We start from the raw sequence: 27,992 nt of genomic DNA on the forward strand, positions 1-27,992 counted from the left end.
ACATACTAATTTTAATTCTGCCCCTAGACAATCTGAAAGTTGTCTTTTCTCAGCATTGTGAGTTAAGTAATTCAATTTTGTTATTCAGTCACTCAGCAGTCTCGTTTCTTAGAACTATTTTGAGCCATTGTTCATTGTTTAAAAAGTGCTAGTTTGGGCCTCCTTAGCGCGTTGATCACTGTGAACTGGAGTCCCGTCCAGTTTGGTTACAGTGCAATTGGCAGAGCATGGCAGAAAATCAGATGTGGGTGAGAGGTCACTATCATCCCACCATGGGTAGGCTTGTCTTCCCCAGCATGCCTCAGGACACTCTCTATGGCTTAAGCTCAGAGAAACACACACATGCACACAGAGGACAGGCTGCGCTGCGCTGACCAGAAGCTGAGGTCAAAGAAGATTACAATACACACACTTACCCAACAGTTCACAAATACATAGTCATTTTTCTTCTCTATCGCTGCTTCTATCTATCCCATACTCTTCTTCCTTGCTTCCCTTGCTCTCGACAAAGAGGTCCGTAGCTTGCCAAGGCTGCAAACTGCTTACGCCGCCCTTTCTGGTTTCTAAACAGGTCATTTTGTTTTCTATTCCTGTCTCGGCGGAAACGGTTATCATCTGCCCACTAAAAAGGTCACACACACACACACACACACACACTCCGGCGCAACGCTAAAAAAGCTTGCCAGAGAAATTGTTGAGGCTGATTTGGCAGAGAATATTACAAGTGACCTTTTACAACAAACACAGAGCCACCAGCGGCAGTGTATTTCTCGATTTCTCATTCCTTCTGTTTCTCCAGAAATTGTGGAAAGACAATATATGGAAGCAAGCTGGACATATATTGTTATTAGATTGGGGGGAGGGGGCTGTAATTATAGATTAGACTGAGTTAACCATAAGAGACGTGAGTAGCTGAAGGTCATGTGTGTCTACTGAATCACAGCGTCTGTGTGTACAGAGTGACATGGGAACTTAGTTAAGCTTGAAACGTCAGCAGCTTCTGTGTCAGCTACCTAACACAAACGCTCCCTCCTTCTCTGACACATCACAAATGCACACTCACATACTCTCATACCAAAGGAGCAACCCCCAGCACTCCATCTCCTCCGCTGGATTTCACCAAGGTAGTGACCTTTGTCTACTGGGTTTGGCCGGCTGTCATTAATCTATTCCTGCCGTTTGAACAGGGGAAGACACTCCCAACCCAGCCGCAGATAGCGCATGGCTTCAGTCTCCTGTCAAGTTTGCATATGAAGAGAAACAACAGCCGACTTCCATGCCGTTGTCTAAAGCAATAACCAGTGGGTTTTTTTTGAAAGGGCAAAAGAAATCTATAAAGCAGCCACACTAAACCACAATGTTTTTTTAAACGCTACCATGAAGAAATTTGATGTCTAAGCGGCAAGATGGATTCTTATTCCTTTACCTTGTTTACCCGGAAAATGTTATTATACTGTCAACTCCACTTGCTGCAAAAAAGAAAGAAGTGCTTCAACTTAGTGGGAGCACAATTCAAAGTAATTTGAACAGTGGCGCTGTCACACTTTGTCAGGCCTGCCTTAAAAGCGCACTGATCTATAGGGATCTACTGTAGCTTAGCAGAAGAATGTACAGCAACCTTGGCTGGGAGCACAGTGCATCTAGATGAATTAATTACTACAACAGCGCATTGGTGTTTTCCATAGGCTATATGCTAATTAATTAGACAAATACAATGTAGATCCAAAACATGCCCATCAGGAGTGTTTTAATTGGTTCAGCATCAGCACCAGTATTCGGGGGGTGAGGGACATGTTCTGATTCCATGTCTCTGTTGTTTTTATGAGGACGCTTTTATGGGCTTTATTTATCATTGCTGAGGGATTTGTGAAATCTTACTGAGGACAAACATGGGGTAAACTGAACCGGCGTCCCACTTATGAAGTGTTTGCTCGGAACAGCTTCCTTGAAATATCCCAGACTTGTTTATTTAATAGAATAAGCACAGTAAAGGGCATATTTACTGAGACATATCCATTTGCAAAACTGCGCTTCCAAAATAATGCATGACTTAGGCACCTCATGAAAGGCCAGCCACTGTCAGACTATACTGGCACTGGCATACTGATACATTTTTACATGGTGACCTAAAGTCAGTAGTAGCACGCTTTTAGACCCAGAAAATTTATTTGTATGCCATCCATACACCTGCAACAACCTTCCACATCTATAAAGGTCAAGTGTACAAGTTCACACCTGGACCAGGAGCAGTTGTATAAACCAAACAAGGACATATCTCCTGGGGAGATTAATAGTCATGGCCCATTTCTCTTCAACCTGTTTCTGAGCAGTGGGAGGGTGAAAACTTTCCCCAACCACCTTTTACACCAGAGCAGGAAATTTAAGGAATTTAAGCAGCTGCTGAAAGAGATACGTGTTTAGTTTGTTTTATGGGGGAAATAAAAAAAAAAAATATATATATAAACTAAAATTACTGATCTTTTTGAATACACTTTGCTGAAGAATCCCTACACAAATATAACAATTGCTTTTGTTAATTATGTGTGGTTACTATTGAAGAGTTATTCATTAATTAATGAATGCTTTTGCAGTGTATTAAATTTGTATTGTCTTTTATTACGTGTCAGTCAGACAGCCTCTGGAAAAGCTGCAGCAAAAAATGGCATGCATGGAAGCATTTTCACCTCGTCGTTTCAAATGCAAAGAAGAAGAGATGAAATTTCCCAGTACACCTCAGTTAGCCGGTATCAGGTCTAAGACGCATCACCTGGGAGTCACTGCCTCCAAGACTCCCCACTGATTTCCCCTGCTTCACCCGGCAACAGGCGATGAAACTGACTCCAGTCATATATCAGCCCAGCTGGCCGGAGTGTTTATTATTACAACACAGCAAGGGAGTGACAGAGGGAGAAAGCAACAGAGGGAAAGATGGCGGAGTGGTGGGAGAAGTGGAGGGGGGGGGATTAAGGCTGGCGGGAGAAGAGGAGAGGTAGGAGGGAGGATGAATAGAAGAAAAAAGGGAGTTGGGTGCTGTGTGGTGCTAAGGGAGAGGGCTGTGCCATGCTGCCGAGGTGTCTGCCTGTGTTTTTTCTATATGAATGCATCTGTGACAGTGCATGTTTGTTTTTTTTATGTTGACACCACCAATTGAAGAAGCAGCTAATAAAGAGAGAAAATTGGTAGGTTTGTTTAAAAAAACATAAATGTCAGAAACTCAAAGTCAGGTAAAATCAGAGGTAACCAGGCAGGGGGTTGATGGAAAAAACAACACAAAAACCAACATGAGGTGTTGCTGGTTTGGGCGGTTGCCCTCCCTGCCCCCTCTGTCTCCCTCCTCTGTCTTCCGCCACCTTTTCTCCCCTTCCATGCCTCCCTTTCCCTCCCGCTTGCCCTCGCAGCGCTGTTGATTAATGTGGGATGAGGCTGGCCCCGAAACAGAAGCTCTTTTCAGTGCTGTCACACTGGGGAGATGGAGAGGCAAACTGTGGCCAAGGTGGATTTAACCACAAGCACATATACGCACACACAAACACACACAAATACACTTCTGACTTCTGACCAAGCGAAGTGGATGAGCCCAGCACGCCATCAAAGGTCTGGTATCTGCCCAGAGAGTTTGCCAGCCTGCCAGCAGTACAGTGTGTGTGTGTGTGTGTGTGTGTGTGTGTGTGTGTGTGTGTGTGTGTGTGTGTGTGTGTGTGTGTGAGAGAGAGAGAGAGATGCCTATTTTAAAATGTACACAGTTCACAGTCAGTGTTTGCATGGGTGCACATTTTCTTGTATATGTGTTTCGTGTGGATTTGTATCTTTGCGCCCATAATCAGTCATATTTCTTGCATTTTAAAAGGTGTCAAGACTTTCTTGTAATGATTTTGGTAATAACTCAGTTGTTTCCTGGCTAAAACAGCTATTTTATTCAACTAAACATGAGTGTTTTAGTAGGTGTGGAAGGGCAGTTGCAAACACATAAATTCACTTGGGTAAGGTAGGGCAGGGACTGAGCAAATACGAAACATGAATTTTAATGATCGGTGTTCTTTAAAGAACAATAGTTGCCTTTTTTATCATACCGTTATTGACTGAAGTTTGACTTTTAACATAAGTGATCAATAAAAAGCATCATTTTTATACCACAGGCTGTGTGTAAATGTGGAGTTCTTTTACCAAACCTCACACTGATGTACAACACTTCCCCTCCCTTCCCATTAACTTCAGCCGACTAGCAGCGACGTCAGTGCAGCAACAGCTAAAACACAAACCTTGAAACCATAACCGGAGGCGCTATAAAAGCTAACCATGCCTGATAAATGCAGAGACATAAATTCCACTTTCCCTATTGGAGGAGTCAGTGAATTGAAAGACGTCCACTTTGTGTGCTTAGCATGCTGAACCACAAAGGCAGTGGAGCGAAGAGGTCTTGCTTTTCTGGTAAGCAGATCTGCTGAACCAAAGCAGGGGCGTTTTCCCCACAGGCCACCTAGATAACATCTCTGTGTGCTTTGACCATCACAACACATCCTTATAAACCACAGAACAACACCCTTCAGGACAGGACTGCTACTAAGTCTCCCTGTCCTTTTGTCTCTATTACTGTCTGCATGTCTATCCGACTGTCCCACTGTCCCACATTCTTCCTTTTCTGTAAGGTGTCCTTCATACTGGGTCTGTCCGGACAGCAGTGCATAGTATTTGTACAGTATTACTATGATTAAACCTCTGATACTGATCTTTGGTTGGTTTCCAGAAGATTTGTCATAGAGTATGCTAAAAAAAAATTAGACAAATACCAATTAAAACTTTAATATTTTCCAATATTTTCAACTATTGCTTAGCAAACTTAGTAGGTCAGTCAAGCTGAACGAACTAAGACTATAATGGCAATTATGTTCACTTTTTCACACTGGAGCATCAGAAACATCAGATTTATGTCGACAGCAAATAAAAAAGGTTCAATTTGAACACAGCCCATCTGCTTTTAACGTTTGTTCATCTGCTTCCACGTATGCCAAACTTTAATCATCTCTCTGCATCTGCTTTTTTATTGGCATCTCTATTTTGGTGCACTAAGTCAATCTTAATGTGTACCTGTGCTCTCCTTAGTGACTCATAGGAAATAAAATGCACCATTTCTTTTCGTGGTTTTACTTTTCCTGAAGGAATCTTGATGCTATTCCATAAATTGAATATGGCCGGAAATGTGTTTTCAGGAAAAGGTTAAAACAGATCTGGCAATGTGCGAGCATGCATGAAAGCAGGTGAGATTGAGTAGTTTTCTCTGCTTCTGAACTGAGTTTGTCAAAGTACACCTGGAGGTAAAGGCACAGGAGGACGGCCTGCTGAGTTGTGAAAGTCATCCATCTATGTCCGTGGCTCCATAGCCCACCCCCTCTAAACTCTCACATGGTGTGTGTGTGTGTGTGTGTGCGTGTTTTCCTACCTTGTAGGTCCGACAGGAGGGGTTGAAAGCATTTGTTCCACAAACAAATAAGGTGTCTTCATTTTGCTGCAGAAGGACTTTGATGAAATTGTGACACTCATCCTTCGGGGAGAGCAGGGCAGGAAAAAAAGAAAGAGAAAAAAGAAGAAAGGAAGTCCATGGTGACATCTGTATCTGTAGCCACATGTGGGCTGTTATTTTTTTGCTTTTCTGTCTTTTGAAGTGCAGCATGTGGCACGCGGTGAGCAGGGAGAGGCATATGTAACAAACACAGTATCGTGACATGCATTTGATCACGGCACATAAAGGCAAATCCGCAGGAGATTTTAATGTGCCATTTAACGTCCTCTCAAACAATAATGAAAGTGTTATTAAGTTCAGGAAAAAAATAAAGTTATACAACCACGAGATATGAAGATTCCCACTGATATGCTCTATAAATTCTGACAGCAGAAGGTTATATGAACTGCAAGAAGTGTGTTATTGCACCTTCAGGATCTTGTGTCTTTAAAATGTGTGTTAAGAGTGTCTGTGTGTGTGAGGGAGAGAGAGAGAGCAAGACAATGAAACAGAGACTGTGCGCAATTACATCAGTTACAGGTTGTCTGCCATGCAGTGTGTGACTGACAAAAAAAATTGGAAAAACTCGAGTGACGTTTGCTCTACAAATGATGTTGTAGTGTGTGTTTCCTTACCTTATGCTTCCCTTTCATTCTGCAAGTGTCCACATCTCCCTGTCTGGACTTCCATGTCATTTTCTGTAGAAAAAGATGGAAGTTTAACTGAAGCTAAAGAGAAAAATAGCGAGTCACAAAGAAAGCAGGCTAAACAGTGAGGTGGGAGGAGGAAAAAACAGACAGCACTATGGAGCTCAATAACCCATCTATATTAAGATCAATAATCATCATTTGAGATTCTACATCATTGATTTCTCTCATGAGGCACCTGCTCTGAGGCAAACTTTATTCTAAGTTTGTTTGGAGATCATTTTACCTCCTTGAACATCGAATTTTCTGCCAGAGGGAAGGAAATACAATACTGACCCCGGATCAGAACAGACTGTCCAAGGACAGATCCGTGGACAAATCTGTGGATTAATAGGCTTGCCATCCTTGCGTGTGCACATACACACACACGCACTGCCTTGACCTGTGGATCAGCCCTCTTTTACTTGTCACTGGACTACAAACAGACATACAGGTAATTATACTTAAGTTATAGCCATGCACACAAATGTACACACACATACACACCACGTGTGTCCCTGGCTTGTGTCACCTGAGGGTCAGCTCCCAGCCGCAGGTTCAGACCACTATGTACCTGCCGCTGTTGTACAACATGTTTGGAGCTCAGCCACTGATTAAAGACCCTCAGTCATCAATCAATCTGCGCGTCTCCCACCAGCCTTTCATCTGCAGCCTGCTCTCATTAAGACCCACTTGCCAGGCTCTGACATTGAAGTGGATGAGGTGGAGGGATTGCTGGTTGTTGCATACACGAGAATGGCCTTGTCTGAATTCTGTTTGCATGCATTATGTTTAGGGCATGCGATGAGTGGTTGAAATGGAATAAAGAGTGGGTTATTACAGTCGAGGCCCTATGTAAATATGAGGCCCCTTTTTGGAATAATTTGAAACTATACAATGGGATCTTCTTCACCTCTGCATCCATATTGTCTTTCTTCTGCTACTCATCTAACCTTTGCTTTCGCTCTCCATTTCCTGCTCCTCCCCCTTCTCCTTCCTCCCTCTCGCTCTTCTTCCGCTGTCCCCTCAGCTTCCGTTACGCACCCATCAGACCTCTGGCTGTCCCACTGATGAGCGTGGATGACGCAAGCTAGCTGATTGATTAAATAATCTTCTTAACAGGGTCACCATTGCGAACGCGCCAGGTCCAATCGGTGAGCGGGTGAGTAAGACTGCTGGCAGGCACACAAATGCACCCACATGCACATACGTACACACTGTTGCAGTCAGAGTGAGGTTACGCTGTCAATCACGCAGAGAACAACACATCCTCAAAGAGGCAGACGTCTCACTCACCTTACTGAAAAATATCTCTTCACTGTTGGCAGTGTCTGTGTCCACTGTGTATATATGATCCCTGCAAGTGATTGAGGGAAAGCGAGTGAGGAAGGGAGAAAGAGATTGGGAGAAAGAAGAGGGAGAGATGAGAAGAGGTCAGACAGCAGCAGACAGTCAAAATTCAACAAACAATAAACCCATTTCTTTTCTTCCCTCTCTGTTTTCCCCCTGCAGGCAGCAAACAGCGTCAGAAAATGGGGCTTTGTATAAACTTTGTTCAAACTTCAAAAAATGACAATAAACAAAAGGAGGCCAGATCTATTTGCTCTGTCAGACAGAAACAGTCAACAAAGGTTCGGAGCGCCGTGGCGCAGGCCTGGGGACAAAAGCCTCTTTGTCCCAGAGAAAGGTCTTGGTGGGGGGTGAGGGAGGAGGGAAGGCTTGAGACGGGAGGTGCCAAGTCACTCAGAGCTGTTCAGGTCAATTAAGCCTAGTGTTTGAGCCACAGGAAATCTATACTAACACTCATTATAGCTCAGACAAGAAGACTTATGTGTGTTGGCCTGGAAATATACAAGCTTCTCCTGCGTTACACAGTCCAGGCATAAAGGCCCCAGCAGGGCATATGGAAGACATAAAAATCACAAGGGTTAACTACATCTCAGACAGACAGACAAGGCTAGTTGACCAGCCATGCCGCTACACCTTCTTACCGTGGAGAATTGGGGTGCGGACATGGAGAGGGAGGATACAATGGTGTAGAGGTGGGAGGTAGAAGGTGTAGAGGTGGCATGAACGGAAGAGTCAGAAAGAAAAGCTTTCTTTTGAGGAGAGAACCAAAGGTGACCGTGCCAAACGATGTAACCGCTTTAATTTGTTGAAGATTAGCTGTTGAACGTGTTTTTAATCAAAGTGTGTAACAGTGGCATCATCTGACTCACGGCTTAATTATATTCCAGCTCCCCAACCTGCGCTTAGCCAGCCTGCCTGCCTTGCTCTCTCATTAACTAAATCTAATAAAGTCTTTGGAGGAACAGGCATCTTGAAATGAATCCACTTATATCGCTTTCCTGGGGGCCACCTCAGTCTCATTGAGGATAAAACCCAGTCTACTGTACATTATCAGCCACAATTCTTAAATTGAATAATTAATCTTTAAGAGTGGTTGAAATTAGGAAAACATTTCAGCTTTCATCACATTTCCAGAGAGGCCGGGGGCTAAATACCTGTTTTTTCTGTCGGTTTAACTTCTGAAATTTCTCAAAGAAACTGTAAAATACATCATATGAATCTTTTTTTCATTTCTCCACACTGAGGCTGTTTATGGTTTCTATAGTAACTGTCCACTGATCAGACCTATCAGTATAAAAAATATATACATAATCAATATCATCACTGTCATGTAAAGCACAAAAATTCCTTTAGCAAATTGCCATTTACCATTTAAAAACAAAAAATGTCACCCGTTTTTCATCCCTTCTCAAACTAATTTTCCACAACAGTGCACTCAAAAGTCCATTTTTATGGACAATACTGACTAATTTCAAAGTTGGCCTGTGGATTACCTCTTATAACTAAATGTTTGTGATTATTGCTTTCAGCTGAAATAAAAAGAAAACCCTTTTCATGAAAAAAGCCAAGAGCAAAGTCAGCTTTAGGTCACTCAGATTCATCCCGTGGCCTTCCTTCCAAGTTCCTTTGCTCAAGCAAATGCCAGATGCTGACTGTCGCTGCGCAGTCTGCCATGATTAAAAACTGAGCAACAACAAGTTACAGGTTGTTGCGGCTCAGGCCAAAACCACAATCTCCCCTCCAAAATGTTTTTCATTAGGCCTAACTGGTTCCACTGCCATTGAACTGCTCTGTGCTAATTGTTCTGGACTGATTTTCCCGGGTCAGTCGGTCTTGCCTTTTTCAGTATCCCTTTCACTGCAGTCAGAATTACATGTTCTAGAGTAAATGTGAATATTTAAAAAGCTGGCTTATAAAAATCAGCACCACTACATTTAAAATAGTGGAAAAACAGAGACACATTTAAATGGAGATGAAACACACGAGGTGATAAAAACGGTGGACGATGATCACTAAAATGTTCTGATTTGTCTCCTTAAGTTCAGCAAGTTAACTTGTTTTATCTTTATATTAAAATTCAAACTTCATAAAGCTATTAAATTAAAGGATTACTTAGCGGATTTATTGCAACCCCCTGGGTTATTTTACTGTCTGCAAATTTAAAGCAGCTCACGAGCAATCTGTAATTGACTTCTCCATAATTTTCAGTAGTAACCATCCCAGCGATTCTCCCTGACTTGTGCCTCTCTTATCCCGGTGCTGACAAAGTCCTCTGGGCTGAGGCCTTCCCGCCGCAGGTTTCTGGTTCCAGCAGAGATTAGAGCGAGCCAAGCGATGAGGCGTTCCTCAAACATACTGACTGGAGATGGGGGAGTACAATGGAGCGGCTGTGTCTGTGTCAACACCAGCTTTCCAAACACACACACACACGTGCACGGAACAACCCCCCCCACCCCTGAGTCTTTACCCCAACAAAATTTCACATGCACCCTTTCCCCTATTCAGCCCTGCACCTGAACTCATATTACAACACAGTCACTTCCTTGTGGTCTCTGAGTCACATCAATGAAACACTCAGAAGAAAGAAAAGAAGCAGAGGCAGAGTACAACATGTATCTGTGCAACATTAAACTGGATGTTGTAAACATCAGTACTATATTTTTTAATTTGAAGTTTTAAAATCAATTATCTACGTTCCAGGCATTCAGTATTCCAAGTTATATTTATCTTTTATTATATGAAAGTCAACTTCCAGAGATGAAACCTGCATAAAACACATGATCCATCACAGTCACATTGTTGCTAATTTGTTATTAGTTATTGTCATGACGTATGATCTGACCTTCAGCTTATGTTATGACAAAAAATGGTTGTTTCCAATACGGACCCCCTAAAATGTAAATTTTTCTTGTCATGTAAACTCACCCACAAAATATCCAATGCATATTTTCTTAACAGGATAAGTTCTGAGAAAAACAGCACACACTTCACACAGCCAGAGAATCTTTTGACATATTTTCTTGAAAACATACCTGAAATGAATAATGGATTTTTCTTTTCTTTTTTTTTTTTTTTAAATAATTGCTGAAAAAATTGATTCTTGTATTATAAAGGCTTCATATAAACTTTTCACTCTAAAGTCTTCGAGAACGGCACATAAATTGATTTTCTTTTTCAGATTGTGGTGGGTTGAAGGGAAGTCATTAATTTGAAAAACCCTCAGGAAAATAACCAGGAAACGTTTTACTACTATTTTTATGTTACTACAAAATAGGACGCCTTCATCGTAGATGTCACTTTGAATATATTTCAGCATTTCATCTGATGGTTTGCAAATATTTTAGCCCCCCAAAATAACCCCGCAACATATTCTGATTTCAGAGACGCTCTTGCCTGCTGAGCACAGTACAGACTAAACAACCTGTTGTGAGTAAAAGCTTTTGTTCTGCTGGGGCAAAAGTATGGCAAAGACCAATTTTATTATGCAACAGCCCATTTCCATATGTGCTGAGCAGTTCACTGAGAATACAAAAATAGGTGTCCCATTGTCTATTGTTTTCAAGCTTGGAATCCATTTGCCATACTGATGTACAAATTTTACTTGTAAAATTATTTATGAGAATGAAAAATGTGATACTCTGTTTAATTTGTATGCAGTATGCAGCTTAATCCAGGTGCTTTAGATCAGATAAGTGTCTTAGAATCAAGTTTTGTAAAGAATTAGAGAACATGGCATTAGTAATAATGACTCTTAGCTCACATAGTTTATCCACAGAATTTCTTCTTTGCTCTGCTCCCTTTAGGAGTTACCACACTGGATCATCTGCCTCCATCTCATCCTATTACCAGCATCTTCTTCTGTCACACCAGCCTTCGTCTTTCACTACATCCATGAACCTTCTCTGTATTCCTCCTCTCTTCCTCCTGCCTGGCAGCTCCCTGTTACACATCCTTTGCCCATTATATCCACTATCCCTCCTCCGTACATCCAAACCACTTCACCCTTCTTTCTCTAACTTCAGGAATATAAAAAGTCATGGTATTGGTATAGTCTACGCTTTATTGCTTTTCTGAACCTCAATACTTTAAAAATTACTACAACTACAACTTGAGCCGTGTTGTGTTAGCCTACATTTGTTTGGCAAATTGGCAACATTAAAAGAATGAAATATCTGCACTTGGCGGCTCTGCAGTGTAACTGTAGATACAAAACTATCACTGGATTACTTTGGTAGTGAAGAAACTGAGAAAAGCCTAATCATTCCCATGCAAGTCGTGGAGTTGGCAGGAGTTTTGTTTTTCTCTTATTTCTCATGAGATTCATAGATGTTTATTCATGCTGAATGTGGGAGATAAATAATTACATCTCCAGATCCTGTAAGATGCTCTATTTGTGTGAGTGTGTTTAAAGTTACAGTTTTGACACAACTTGCAACAATCAGCTACGAATTCAAAAGTGTTTACAAGGAGAATCTGCTGCAGTAACTGTGAGAGGTAACCCTGAGCAAACCTCTCATTGTTTTTAAAAGACCTGTATGCACCTGTATCTTTTAGTTTAGGCAGTATATTTGTCTCGTGCCCTCTGCCGACTCTTTCTCCTCCTCCTCCCAATAACCTCCTCAAGAGGTACTCGTCACATCTTGAAATCTTTGCCATGCTCTTTACAAGTTCTGCTTGTTCTGATGTTAAAATTTACAGTCCAGTGAGATTTTTTTAAAGCGAATGCATTTGACACGGTCTTTACTTGGTTAAGACTTTAGTAACTTTTTAACTAAAATCCACAGGGTGCTTTGCTGCAACTCATTCACTTTCCCATAATTTTCCCGCTTTCAGCTGTAAATCAAACAGCCTGAGGATGGCACAGTACTTTAACACAAAGGAAGCGGTTCTATAGCGCTGTGGTGCAGATGATGAAATTAGAAACACCGTGAGATTGTGAGGAACGAGAAATAACAGGCGTCTTTGACAGTGGATGAACGCGACACATTGGGTATCAATGTGAATCACTTGGCGTGGGCTTCTCATTTCCCGAAATCCTGGGACAAAAAATGCGTGAGTAGGATGGAAGGTATGCAAATATCCTCTTAGGGACAAAGATGGAGACACTGTAAAAAGATGGGTACACAGTGAGGAAGAGCTGAATGATCCAGTCAGAACAGTAGACTAACTGAGCGTGGGCAAGAGTGTGAGATTGAGTGCAACAGAATGACAGAAAGGGTCTGCGTCGGACATGTAGCCATGCGTGGCCACGAGAACACAGGCTCTTTGTGTGGAGGAATGTCGTTTTCATAACAGCGCATTTCTTCTGGGGTAACCACAGGCCAGCGCGGTCCATCTGCTGGGCCTTTGTGAAACTATCTCCCACTCCAGTGGCAGAAAATAGGGGAACACAATTAGCATGCGCCCCGCACCTTATTCCACCATTCCACTTTCCGCAAACCTAATTCCTGCAATCCACCCTCCCACACTTTCTCTCTCGTCACCCTCTTCACCTATATTCCCCTTTCTTCATAACTGGATCATGGGTGGTGGAGGATGGCCCGTTCTGCATTGTTTTGGCTTTCACTGGTTCAAATCCTCTTCACAAAGTAGGCGGGAGGGAACTGGGGAAGCCAGCAGGCACCTTCAGGCTGTGAAGGGAGCTGTTGAAGTTCTGAATGGGTTGAGGGCATCGAGAGGCCCTCGGTGATGTGGTGGCATGAAATCCAACAAGCCAGGGTTCACTCACCCCCAGGCTGAGGCAGGTTGTTCTTTTCGAAGGTTGAATATCTCATTATGGTTTTCAGCATTCCCTCCACCTTTCCTTTTGTGTGTATTTGTATGTGAATGTATGTGTGTTTTTTGTGCGTGGCTGCTTCAGTATGGTAAGGGGCATGTGTTGACGGTGCACTCTTGGAACAATTAAGCAGATATGCATAATCACAGTATAAGATGTGATTTCTTTACTGAACCTTACCCAGTAATCTTACATCTAACTTCCAAGGAGATCAGTATGGGAAATATTTTGTTTGTCATTCCTAATTTTTAATTAATTGTTTTTTTTATTCCCTTGTAATTAAATTGTGAATTGCCTGTGCACCCCAATTCCAAGAACATGCAATTAAGCAAATTGTTAACATACAGTAAAATAATGCTGAAGATGTTCTGTTGTCTAACACATTTCAACATGATAGTTTTAACTTTTAAACTACATTAATTTAAATTCATATTCTATACGTGCATTTATCAGGATACCATGCATTTTCATATACTCTCACATAAAGTTTTTGTAGCATCTCAGTGCCTTTTGCTATTACCCAGGATACTCCTCACTAGCTAACCAGACAAGCTATGAGAACAATGTGGCACTAATTCTAGTGCAGGAGTATACTCCAGCCAGGCTGTGTAAATATTTTTCTCATATGATCAGCAGCAAATGTCCAAAGAATGGGTGAAAGGACATTTCTTTCTACATGCTTGCAGAGTTATTTTATGAAATTAAACTTGTTCCAATTTTCATTTCAGGTGATTATGATTACCGAAGCTGCAAAAGTTGGTTCAGAGGGTGGACATAGCTGGATGTCGTCGGTGCTGCGAGGAGAGGGAGAGGAGGCAACCGTGTAATCCCCATCATTAGTGGGTTTTAACAGGATTTGGTGGAGCTACAATAATAGAGACTCTAGTGGCCTCCACTGCGAGACCCAAAGAGACCCAACAGGGAAGAACAGCAGCCACAGAGGCATGGCTGTTCTAGAGGATTCAACGGAGACAAGGTAATCAGGATTTTTGAGTGCGCGTCTGTGAGCGTGTCTCGCTGTAATCACAAGTTTTGGTCTTTCACTCACGGCGATCACTCTCTCTTTCCCTCTCTCTCTGTCCGTCCCACACATACACATTCTGTCTCTCTGATTCCCATGCTTCGCAGCCTCATAGAGGGGTGTAAACAGAGTGTGGTTGGTGTTACCATGGTGAAGGGCGACTGTGGCCTAGGAATGGCGACTATGCCCTGCATGTGGAGAGGTCTAGGATATGCTCGCAAGGCAGGGTATATAGCAACGCGTTCACACATACCCACAAGCACAAGCATGTATGGACTGTCTTTATCATTCTCTCCATGTCTTTTCTCCAGCTGGCGTGAACCTTTGAGACACCTATTCATAGTTTCAGCCATCACGTCCTTTGGCAACACTAGGCAAACGACATATTGGAAACAGGCCGTGACATGATCGTACAGACTTTAAACAAATATCCATGTCAGTTTAACTTATGTGCCAAATAAAAAATATATATATATATAAACCATACGTCTATCTTCTGTAAGCAATTCTGAAATTTCTAGACTGACTTCTTCATCCAAAGTTGAAGTATTGCACCTGCCTTTGATGTCCACAAACACACACACACACACACACACGGTTTTGCTGAGCAGTGGGTGATTATGACCACTATTTTGCCCTTATCCTTTCTATTTACCTCCAAATAAAGGTGGTTAGACATTGTGAGGGGATAAAAGCAGAGTGTTAATAAGACTGTCTCCTTATGAATATAGAGAATCTGTAGGCAGTCGATGAGACGTCTGGTACTGGAAACTGCTTATAGTCTGAGTTCTGTTGATCAAACAGGTTTGGGCAGTCTTTGGTTGCATGCAGGCAAACAGCTGTGGAGAGCAATTGGCAAAAACAGTGGTTACCTTGAACAACAGCTTTTTTTAAAGCATCCAAACAGAAAGTCTTGGTGATCCCATTTCTTTCATATATTCGCATGTGAAGAGCCGGTCTATCTGTTTCACCTAATCAAACATTCTCCAGAGTCCAGCAATTTCACTGGGGAGCACAGGATTAACAAAATTTGCCAAGATGTCACTGAAAACTACAAAAAATATATCCCAAAAGAACTTGATCTAAACAAAAAGTAATAAAACAATAAAATAAATGTTTAAGTAACCGGGTCTCTTTAAGGTTAGACTTAGTTTGCAAAGTTTCCAAACTAAAAAGCAGTTCTCATGAAAGTGGAGGTTTGTGACGAGCTATTTTGTTTACAGCTGAAGACACACACACAAAACCATATTACTCTGACACACACACACACGTGCAAAGATCACAATGATGAATCTCCCACTGCACCATGATGAATTCCCTCTGAATGGAGTACACAGTGTACCCTGACCATGAAATATGGACCTCTGGGATGCGAGTCCTCCCGCGTCCGTCTCTCACTGAACAAATTATTGCTTTTACCAAACGTGACTCTGCTGCTAAACATCTAAAATACACATGACAGCAGACACGCATAAACCACCAAGCTTGCACATTAAGACGTTTTCATGTTCATTACCTGCACTTTAGTATACACCATGTCTCAGTTTATCATGGACAATGTATTGTTGATTGCTTCAAAGCAATTAGTTTGCTGCAAGGCTGAATCTAATGGTCATTAGTATGACTTTACAAACACCTCTTGGCATAACTTCCATGTTGTATTTCTATTCTACTTTATTTCTATTTAAGATCTTATTAGCAGAAGATCTGCTATGCATCCCTTTTGATAAGAGAAAATATTTAAGTTAAAGTGAAAGAAATCAATACTATACTCAATCCAGTGCCAGTCTTATTAAATCCTAACAAACAAGCGGGCTTTTAAAAGGCTGCATATGAAAAGACTGCAGTCAGATATGTTATCAAGCTGTAGGATCCCTCTGGATAATGCGCTTGATAGAAACTTGGCCATGGAATCATATTCATAATATTAAAAACCTACAGCAGTCATGAACTGAATACATAATTAACACCCAATATATAAGAGTCTAATAAGGCTAATGGTGTTTTACAAATATTAGAAGAGATATATGACCTCATTAGCAGAGGCTATTTTCTTTACACTTGTACAGACACACTGGCTAAAACAGGTCTCGATCGCCTGATTTCACCATATCAATACACTTCATTCAAGACTTAAAACTAAGGATAAATTATCAATCGCTGCATCTGTTGCTCAGTTCACACATTGCCAAAGACTTGACTCTTTCTCTCTATGGATTAAGGCACTTTTGTCTATTTACAATTTCATTAGTTGCTATGTTTGTATGCATCTCACAGCTTAAAAATCTTGTGATTTTTTTGCCAGCACCAAAACAGGAGCCAAAGGGATTTAATACACTGAGCAGTCATTCAAAAAACAGCCTGAAACAGTGTTGGGCTTTGGACTGCGTTCACAGTGGCCATCTGCAAGCTGCTTCACACCAAGAACTGAGGCTCACTGGTCTAGAGGCATGATGGCAGAGCTGTGTGACGCTGGCTCCAGAATAAACAAGCCATTTGACTGGACAACCGTCATAAAAGCAACTATTGATGTTGCCTAGTTTTTTTTGTGGGGGGGGGGCTCGTTTCCACCATTGTGCGTTGTTTCGTGGCATGAGTCTTGCTGGGTGAACTGCTGGCTCACTTTCACATTGATTTCTGAAGTGGTAATTGTCTGTGCTGTTTGCCTTAAACTGTTTGTCATTTAACTTTCACGTGTCTTTATCGACATTCTGTTAGAGCCGATGGATGTTTGAGGAAGGGCCGTCGTTTGTGTGTCCATTTTATCGACTCCCAGCATTCTTCTCTGTGTCCGGATCAATGGCGGTCATCCGACTCAGTCTAATCTGCGGCAGCCATTCCAGTCATTCGGGGGTCACATACCTCGGCCATGTGTCTGCTTTTAGCAAGTGTAGGACTGTTGCACCGGTTCACCTCACACATGCAAGCCACTGCAGACACGATCACAGACTAGCTTCCACACCCACCAGCACACATGTTCACTACCCTTGAATGTATATATTTATTTACACACATGTGGCCATCAGACAACTGGTCAGCATACTAAACTTGACACATATACGCACCCTTCTTTCACTCACTCTCTTACACACACACACACACACACACACACACAGTCAAGCCCCTCCAATAAACCCCATGTGTCTCATTTCCCTCCCTTATCCCTAAGGCCCTGCCACCCCATGTGGAGCAGGTGGGCGACAGGCAGACCAAAGTCTCTGGAAAAACCACCACACACACACACACACACACACACACACACACACACACACACACACACACACACACACACACACACACACACACAGTCTCTCTCTTTTTTTAGTCTGGTTTTTCTCGCTCTCCATACACCTCCTCTTAATGACCAGAGATATGTTAAAAAAACAGCTCTCTTAAAGCAGCAGCCTCCCTCAGCCACTTAATTTGACATGCTTCGGAGGGAAACAAAGAAAGACCCCTATTGTGGCTTTCAACAGGATCCAATCAAGCCTGCCACTCAATTAGCTATGGAGGGCAGAGAACAAGCACATAAGGATCAGTTTTATTAAGGCCTTTTTAATGCTACTGTAATGTTATATGCTGAAGGTAAACCTGCCTGTTAATGGAGCTGACTGGTTGTCAAACCACTCACTTTGCAATCAGGCGAAGCAACATCGCCATTTTTAAAAAATACTGATGACAAGAGGAAAGACAAAAATCAATATTGATTTTCTCCATGGCTCCAGATGCTGTAAGTGAGTTATATTATCTCAGGAAAAATGAGTCACACCCAAATAAAGATGCACAGGTGAAAAACCCATTGATGGATGGACAAAAAGCAATAAAGGTAGGTGACAGACTGGGGAGTGGGGGTCAGCCAGACAAAGCGACAAAGAGTTTAAAAAAAAAATCGATTTTTGAGAGCAACTAGGCCGCCATAAAATGAAGGAATACCTTTTGTATGTCCTGTATTGCTGTTTATTGACAACACAAAAAGCAGAAAAAAAATGGTTTTCTTTGACATTAGTTTTTAACTTATCTGCAGTTTATCTCTGTGTTTGTGTGCTTGGATGTTTGTTTTTTTTAAAAAGCAGGGCACAAGTCTATAGGGACATCGTACAAGGTAAAGAGGGATTTGGCAGACGGTGAGCTGAAAATAGAAAACAACAAAGAGGTAATGAAGGGAAAAAGTCCAGACTGCTAAGTGATTTCAGGTCTCAGCATTTTGCTCTGAATTATTCCCTCCTGATTAACCAAAACTTTAAAAGAAACCAGCGCAGCAGGCCCCCGAAGTTCAGCTTGATGGTTCAAAATGTGAGGGTTTTACATTTATTGAGCTAAAACAGGAGTTCACAAAGCAACTGTAATTAGTATTAGGTCATAAAGAATAAAATAATCCTGAAGATGCTTAACTTACAATGGCCTGAATTTATTCCTTGTAATTATTCCATAAATGAAAGCAGAATTAATGCCTGTCTCTCTAAAACTGCACAAATTGAGGTACAATCACCCACCTGGCAGCGATGTATAATGTCCTGTTCATAATCATGATGAGCTGAATGTCCAGTTTGTGCCGCTGCGTGTTGTTCCTTCCAGGTTTGTGGCCTACAAATGCTGGATACTGCTTTGTGTCTGCAAGAAGGAGGACAAAAATTAATCCCTGTGTGTGCCCACTTATTGTAGCTCGTGTGAGGGATTTTGTAATTTGGCTTTCAAAGCTTTTGTCATACGTCCCAGGAGTTTGGGGTCAAATGTCAACCTATGTGTCTTTGCTGGATAAGAAAACGCCACCGCAATTGTCAGCTGAGGCTCTCGTGTAACCATAAATTGTAGGCTAAAAATATGCTGCACTGTACCATGCAATCGTTCTATTGTTAGTGGCTTTGGATGAAAGCGCTTAGTTTGAATAAACACTGTGATAGAGGAGCGCAGGTCTATGTGAGGCTTTCTGGCCTGCGTTTCAGTTCCCTCGGACAGCGTTAAGCCCAAAGTGAGCACAGCAGGACAGGACAGGGAGAGACACATAGAGAATCAGCAGAAACAATGACCATATCTTTATAGCCTGCCACAGCATTTACACTATCACACACAGCATTAGGAGCCCAACAGAAAAATAGCGGATTATCCTTTGATGTAGGGTGGGCTCCATTTCAAATTCTGCCTTAAGTCTTTCGTTTTTGTGTGTGTAGAGGGGCTATCCTTGGGCGCCAAATTACACTCCATGCCTTCAGAATGCGTTGAGTGTAGGGGATGGTGGGGGTTGCTGAGGAAAGAAGTGTTGAGAGGGATGTGGACGAGTGAAAAAGGATAGAACAAGTGACACAGATATCGAGAAGGGGATTTGCGAAGTACAAAACAAAGAGGAAAGGGAAAAGAGTGCACGCAGAGAGCGAGGGAGGACTTGTAATGAGAGAAGGGACGGTGCTCAAGCAGAGAACGAAAGAAAGACATAAAGAAAGTGAAGAGAAGCAAGAAAAAGGATATACTTACAGTTGCCGTGTGAGATGCTAATAGGCTCACTGTCTTCGGGGAAGCCCGCCCCGGCTATTTGCAGTAGTGTGAAGTAGAGTAACAAGGCCTCTGACCTCATGGTCGCACCAACACTGCTGCTGCTGGTCCTCTACTAGAGATTTGCCTCAGCCTGTACAAAGAGAGGCAGAAGTGGTGGACAAGGAGGAGGTGGAGAGGGATGACAGAAGGGGAAGAAAGGAGGGAAAAAAGGAGTTTGTCAAACAGTGTTTTCAATTAACTCTTTCATAAATTCAGGCTTCTTGGGTTCTGCATGAAACAAAGTAATGAGGAAGGCTGGAGACTCGATCACAGGCAGAAACAGAAAGGAATTACCCAAAGAATTTTCACTCTACCAGATTTAGCTGTTTGTGCATTTTGTATGGCCCAATGCAGTGTGCCAGAGATGTATTTGTGTATGCAATTTTGATGACTCAAGTAAGCCACGATGGAAGCAAAACAAAATTAATTGGATTAGGGGTGGTGATATGCGTCACAGATCGATGTCAAGCAGAGAAGATCTCTGTGCCTCTCTCTCTCTCTCACTGACTCTGTCTGTGACAGGGTCTTAGTGAAGTGTAAGAGCTCTCGGTGAGATTAGCCTGCTGAGAAGTATCAGCAGCACCTGATAATGGAAAGGAATGGCAGGCACCTAATTTGCCACTTGTCTCTTACAAAGGTAGCAATCCCATGTCCTAACTCCTACAGGTTGATGACTTCTACGGACTCAATTACAAGTCTGGCTATTAAATATTTCATTTTCAGCACTGCTCTGGTTGGAGAACTGTTTCCATTATTTCCTATTCATCTTTTTTATTTTTGCATTTGGTCTCCACACGTGGTATCTGTTCACAGGATTCATCATTTCCATGCTTCACCATTCATCTCTTCTATTCCAGCCGAGCAATGCATGCTGATAAGGTTGTGCTGGGTTTCAAACGATGGGCTGTCGAGTCATTTGTTCCTCCTTTATGCAAGTTAGGGATGTATAGTATGACTCTGGAAACTCCCCCCAAACTTTTTATCCATCCATTGTCGATGTAAAATGAAAGTTGATTCTCAACTCTCCTCATTTCTTTCCAGTGTTTTCAAAAACAATTTTGCCAGACTCAAAATTTTGTCAAAGATCCACCATGTTGGTTACATTTTATAATCCATGAGAAGACAGTCACCATGAGGCTTTCAACCAATCAGGTTCAGCTTAGTGTTTGCATGATGTAGGAGGCTGTAGGAGAGGGAGAGTCAATTTTAATCATCTATTGTGGCACTGTCTAATACAGGAGTGAGCAATTCAATTCACCATGGGGCCACATGAGAAACTGGGACTGTTGTGGAGGGCCACAACCCTAAAAGGAACACAGTTCGGCTCATTATTAATTTTATCTCTTTATAAGCTTCTTGCTGAGGACCTCCACAATAACCCCAGTTTTTCTTGTGGCCCCTTGGGAAAATTAATTAACCACTCCAGGTCTCGTAGCTTGGCCATTGATCTTCCAAAGCTGAGGTGAAGGGAGATCCCTCATGTGCAAAAACCAAAGACACTATACAAAAAGTGAACGTAACCATAGTTACATCACCCACTGGTTAGCGAGGCCTTTTTTGCAGCAATCATTTCTGGCGCTATGACAGATAAGGGACTGGGACTAGGCTAACAACTTGTCAAGCACAAGTCAGTAGCTAATTAACATATCCTGGATAATTCTCTTTCCTGACTCTTAGAATTACCATAATTTATAGAAAAGCCTTCATGTTCTATTCAGTATGACCTGAAATTAGTCATTTAGCCCATAAAGCATTTACTGAGGTCATAAAGCACAGGAGCCGTAGCCCTTTTCCCATAGACGTCTATACAACCAAAAGTCTTTTTGCAACCAGAGAAGTGGCCCCTGCTGGTCATTAAACACATGGAAATTTAAGAAACTTTCATTTTCAGACCTTTAAACCTTGTCCATCTTTTATATGGTCTGTGGTGGGGGAAAAGTGCAACTGTGGACATCATCATTTAACTTAAGTAATAAAAAACCTAGAAAACTCCACATGCTCAGCAAGTTAATTTTTCTAATGTAACTTATATGTGCCTGCAGAAGTGGATTTTATAGGAGATACCCTAAAATCTGTTGATGTAATGTCTTCATAGCACAAACCATGGCAACTGAGCTTTTGTTGCAGCAGTTTGTGGCAACCAATTACAACCATAAATCATCCAAGACAATTATTGCGTCTGTAATCTAATCAAGAATAAAGCATTTGATTTGCATAAAGCACCTTCTTTTTTTTTTCTCTGATGAAACTGCAGGGGTGAGGTTGCTGGGTAAATGGAGTAAGGGATGCTTCAGGGATGAAGAATTGAATAAAATAGTCGATTTCATTTGCTCCAGTCTGATAAAAGTTGTTTATCCCACGCTGTATTTTCATTTGCTATTGTATGTCCAAGGGGAGCACAAACTGTAGGGAGGAAGGGGAAAGAAAAAGAGGGAGAGGGGAGGGGTAGCTTTCTCTTTTCTTTGTCATGTCTCTCTCTCTCGCTCTCTCTCCATCTCCTGTTCCCCCTTTCTCTCTCCATGCTCCTGTGAATCTCATTCAGGAGAGGAATGAAAACACTATTCACTGGTAGAATCATTTTAACACTGAGGAGAATACCAATACTAAAGCCTGGATACGACCTTGATCTCACAAGCCGCTCCATTCCCCTCCCTCCTTTCTCATTCCCTGGTCTAGTCCTCTTATCCTTAAACTCGTTTTTTTATGTACTACTATATTTTATGAAGGGAAAAAAATACAAAAACTGATTTTTCCTGCAGCTTTCCTTCATCATACAGTACAGGCTGACTGAGCTGAGCTTGCACTGCACACTGCGACTTTATACAAATTGTAAATAAAAATGGGCTTTTTCTAGACAGTACAATGAACAACTTTAGAGGGCTTAAATGTACGTGTGGCCTGAGTTTTGACCCTGAACTCCTCCAGTAATTGACTGATTGATGAGCAGAAAGTGGCATAAGACAGAGGGGTTACCCTATAGGGACCTAACTCAATGGATGATGGATGGAGGCTGCACTGACCATGAAATCAAGATGTGAGCGCTGTACAGTAAGGAGGAATAACTATAATTGTATTTTTAGATAGGACCTAATTATGTCGGAAATACCTGTTTCTTCCACGTAGATCCTGTACTTGTATTTTTTTTTAAACATCAAGAGATTAATCATATGGTAGACATTTCTTTTAATCAGTGGACGCCTAAGGAGAGGCGCATCGTCCATCTATATCAGTGGGTTGTAAAAAACTGTTAGACAAACCATCTCACACTGCCTACTCTGATACACAAAATAAATTGAGCACAAAATGGCTTAAGTGAAACCCCTAAGACTTCCAGTGGCCCTTTCATTACCAGCTGCCACACATGAGTAACAGGAGGCAGAGCAAATTGCTTCCTTGTGTGAGAGTGTTACCGTGTGTGCCTTAGACTCTTATTTAAAATGTTACCTTTATAAAGTACTGTAGACATCTGTAAAGACGCGCGCAAACCGAGAACATCCCACAATTCAAGCTTTGGTAATAAATTACCTGCTAGCAAACATCTGAATCGCACAGGTGGGAGCGTGTGGATTTCCTCTTTTGTAAAAGCTCTCGTTGACAAAGTGTCGTAAGAAATAAAGTGGAACAGTGGATCCCTTTGTCTCCTACTCAGGCTTTTAATAGCTAATAACATTTTGAGAACCTTAGCTGCTGCTCCTTTACAACTCCTGCAGACTTGTAGTGATAAAGTAGCACTTTGTGTGTGCGCGCGAGAGAGGGGGTGGAGTTAATCAAGCTGGATGTTGGCAGGAGGCCGCCAGCAGGTAATAAAAACACAAGGACCCCCCAGAATCCCTCGCCGTACCACATCATCTTATGAATAACACACATGTGCATGCGGGCACATTCACGCTCAGTTGCCTTGTGGTGCGCAAAACTAGAAGCAGAGAGCCTGAAAAAACACACATAAATCCCAGTGATAAAGCAATAAGCAAACGCATACATCTCGAAGAAGACAAACAATCACAGATGCAGGCAGCTACCCGTGGGGGCAGCTGACCCAAGCTGCATTACCTTTAACAATAAACAAATTAGCTGCCTAATTATGTTATTGCTGCTGTTGCATCAACATGTTAACTATGGTTGCTTGGAGCTTAAACATGAACACAATAACACACATTTATTATAAAGACAAGGTCAGCCAGAGTGCGCTTTAGGTGATGAACGGGAAGGAAATGTTGGGCAACATTTAGCTATAGGTTTGTTTGTCGGTCTCGTTAAATCTACAAACAAACGTAAAGCACACAATCACACACCTACACACCTAGTTAGCCTTGACAAGGTCCCAAATGTTCATCTTCTGAAGTCCCCACTTTGCTAATTGCAGTGGAGTGAGAGACTGCCATTCAATTACATGTGGAGGAGACCGGCTGATGAAAGACTGATGCTTCTGAATTTGCTGGTAGCCCAAGAGAAACAGCAGCGACAGTCTGTTAGCTAAAAAACAACAATTTTGTTGAGAGACAAAGCCATATAGGAGGATTGTCTATCAGAAGAGTGTGATGTGAAATTGGTACAAAGCCATACAGCCTGAAGAGGGAAGCTGTCTGGGTGGGTGGACGGGTCCACAAAAAGCAGAATTTAACACAAAAGGCAGCTTTTTATTTTTGTTTCCTACATTTTGACCCAAACTGTGTGTTAGCGTTAACCAAGTGTAACTGTAGCGCTGTATGATCAGATAGGAGTTTATTTATGACAGCTTTGCTGCAATTGCTGCACACTCCTGTGGATACTCATGTATTTGTGTTTGATCGTTCGCACTTAACTTCACTTCACGGCCATCAGTCTGTACTTGAGACCTTGCCTTTGGATTGCTGCTACGTATAGGTGGATTTACAAGGCACAGCTTTACAGAACAGACCTCTTGTGTGGGTGTGCCTAATGTTCTCTCATCAGACAAATTGCACAGCAGAGATGATGATATTTTCAAACATCTCATTGTCATTACAGAGTATAAGAGACATTTGTTTTTGCAATTGGCTTTTTGATCATCTCAAGGAATGGAGGACGTGTTCCATATAAAGGTTTTAAAGTAACAGCTTCTGGTAAATGCTGTCTGACAGCTTTGATACGAGCGCAGTCTGCTTGTGTTTATATTTGGCAATCTGGGTAATGTCCACAGATTGGTTTTGAAGGTTTTACAGATGACAGGAATGCCAAAGAGAAGGGTAGCTTACTGGCAATGTGCTGGTACGTGTCTGTAATTATGGTCAGTCACCACATTTACAGCAGTTGCAGCCATTTGTATCTGTAATTGGAATTTCACAATATACATAATGGAGGCCACATTAGTATTCGTTTTATCTCTTTTGTGAATTTTCAGTAGTAATGAAAGTGTTGGCCTAATTACGTGTAGTCCTTTTGGAACTACTCCTGAAGAAATAGTTCCAAAGAAAATTGTTGACACATGTTCTGTGAAGAAGAGAAACTATTATGTGTGTGTGTGTTTTTTTTTAAAAGTCATTTTGTGTTTCTGTGATTTGAGTCACCTGCAGTGTGCTTGGGTAGAGGCAGAAAAGTAAAAAGAGAGGGATCAAAACCTGGACAAATGGAATCAGAACTGACAAAATACCTCCAAACAAGAGATAAAGCAAGGGTTCAAACATTAGTAAAACCAGTAAAAAAAAAAATAAAAAAAAAAGTATGTCTGAGAGTAAGTAGTACCTTGTATGGTTGTTGCTTTTCAGAGTTGCTGGAACCCAATGAAAGCTAAAGTGATTTTAAAGGCGAATGAGTGACAGCAGGGTAATTCCAAAAACTTCAGAAGTTTCTGTTGTGTGACAATCTCCCAGCATTAAAGAGAAGAAACAGGCTTTACACACGCGTGTTAACACAGCACAAATCACATCACCAGACCGCACTAAAACCAGACGCTTTTACAACACAGCCACAAAAATATCATATTGCTAAACCCCAACCGAGATGCCACTACTATCCACTATGTCACCTGTTCACAGGCCTGCTGGAAGAAATGCTGTTTGGAGGTGAAGTATGAAAGCAGATGAGAATCGGACCAGGTAGAGAAGGTTGAAAAGACAGACAGGTGAGAGCAATGCATTGATCCACCATATGGGAATAAAAAAAATGGAACACATCCAACCACCTAGGGCTCCCAAATGGGGAGGATACCTTGCCAGGTGTTTACCTTGTCAGTCCTGGCCTGATAATCAGAGAGAAAAGACAGGAGGAGCTGTCTGCCTGAACCCAAGAGGCCATGATAAGAAGAGCGAATGGAAAGAGAGTGAGAAGGAGGAACTTGTCTGTCTTTCTGAGACCAAGAGCCAAACTAGCATCCAATATAAACACACACAGACAGACACACACTAGCAGGCATACTCCTACAACAATCCTTGAGCTATCAAAAAGCATACTGGTGTTTTCCTGTTCCTCCTTCGTTTTTCATCCCTCAGATGCTGCTTTGAAACGAATATCTGTATGGTGGTAATCCATCATGGTTTGATTATTAAAAGACAATGAAGTGGACATGAATGAAGCACCCTGTCGCTTTAGGCTCTTTATGGAAACAGAAGCCAAAATCCGAGAACGTCTCCCTTTAAAGAGGTGACGGATTGATTCTGGAGGACAGCCAAAGACGACTCAAAAAGACGAAGAGAGGGGGAAAAAAGGGGGAAAAGAGAGACAGGAGAACAGCATGGGAATAGAGAGGCAAAGTGCCAACTTGAAACAAAGATATTCAGAGACTGGTGATAAGTGCCTATCTTTATAACACTGCCTCTGTGATCTAACAGCTATTAGGCCTCGACATGCCTCTGTGATTCTTAATCATTAAAAACAATTATCTGTTGTGAAGCAATGGATATCCTTTTCCAGGACGTTTTCAGGACACTCTTCGTAGCAAATTACCATAGATATAGAAATGAGGATAAAAGAAAAAAGTTAAACCTAAAAGAGACACGAGGAAAGGAAAAGAAAAGATAGCAAAGCAGGGAGGGGAAAAGGAGGGAAGGTTAATGCGTGTTCACTGTCTGAGAATGATCCAAAGTAAACTGACATCACACCAACCTCGCCACCAGCACAAATCAGCAGAGGAGAAAGATGAGAAGAGATAACTACCACTCTACAGTGTTTGTGAAAGTAGGTCAGGAACTTGTTGGGCTGCTGGGCCAGAGATGAGCTTCCAAATTTACCCTGGAAGACCTCTAACAGATAAATGTTTAACCCTCAAGACAAATATATTAGACAGAGGTAGAGTTAGTTTAAATGCTAGAAACAAATGATAAAGGGAAATAGCGTGCATTTTACTGCTGACATGTTACTGTGCTGCTAAGAGGGCATGGCTCTAGCAATGGCAGAACTGGTCAGGCAGTTAGTGAATCCACCATAATACTGAGCAGTTGCAATGCAAACTTATTTTGCCATTTAAAAAACTGTATGTATTGTGTTTGAAATAATGCTAAATTCTTTTGTTTTTAGTGGAATCAACAGGTTTTGGGTGGGAAAAAAATCTGTTTTCTTTTCTTAGTTCATTTTTTGGCAGCATGGTGCTGCAGTAGTTAGCACTGTCACCTCACAGCAACAAGGTACCTGGTTCAAACCCAGCTGGCGTCTTTCTGTGTGGAGCAGGCATGTTCTCCCTGTGCCTGCGCGGGTTTCCAGGTATTCCTCCCACAGTCTGAAGACGTGAATGATTCCAAGGCCGATAGAGTGTGCAGAATAAAGCGCCGAATGAATGTAGCTTGTAGTCTTTGAGTGATCAGCAAGACTAGAAAAGTGCAAGTACACTGCAGTCCATGCCCTACTGATCAGTCAAGTCACAGCAGGCTTTGATTGCATGCAAGTTAACAGTCCATGCTCAGTGCAAATGAGGGCTGGCTTTTGCCAAAATGCACTGGATAATGACTAGCTATAATCTGGTGACCATTTAGTTTTTTATTACAAATTTTTACATTTTTCTGCGTTAGCAATTTCTGAAAACAGCCTATAATTTGCTTTGTATGCACAATAGCAAATGTTAGGATGCTTATAATATATATAATATTAATTAATATATCTGGTAGATGCCAGATAAACTTTTCCACCTTAGCATGTGAACATGTTCAGCATTTAGCACCTAACTTGCAGCGTCTTAACCTAGTG

The 27,992-nt window shown here is 41.9% G+C and overlaps 1 protein-coding gene across 3 annotated transcripts in view; it reads right to left on the reverse strand.

Annotated features, from left to right (window-relative positions):
* Positions 1–27,992, reverse strand: part of sema6a (sema domain, transmembrane domain (TM), and cytoplasmic domain, (semaphorin) 6A) — a 103,274-nt gene that overhangs the window by 38,847 nt on the left and 36,435 nt on the right. For all 3 annotated transcript variants that reach the window (XM_082555805.1, XM_082555804.1, XM_082555803.1), the window contains exons 2-6: positions 19,800–19,950; positions 18,824–18,941; positions 7,480–7,540; positions 6,133–6,195; positions 5,438–5,539 (exon numbers count right to left, since the gene is read on the reverse strand). In XM_082555805.1, coding sequence (XP_082411931.1) covers positions 5,438–5,539; positions 6,133–6,195; positions 7,480–7,540; positions 18,824–18,941; positions 19,800–19,899 — 444 coding nt within the window. In that variant the 5' untranslated portion in view covers positions 19,900–19,950. The remainder of the gene's footprint in view (positions 1–5,437; positions 5,540–6,132; positions 6,196–7,479; positions 7,541–18,823; positions 18,942–19,799; positions 19,951–27,992) is intronic.

The sequence above is a fragment of the Aulonocara stuartgranti genome, assembly GCF_965226115.1.
Source record: "Aulonocara stuartgranti genome assembly, chromosome: 12".
NCBI lineage: Eukaryota > Metazoa > Chordata > Actinopteri > Cichliformes > Cichlidae > Aulonocara > Aulonocara stuartgranti.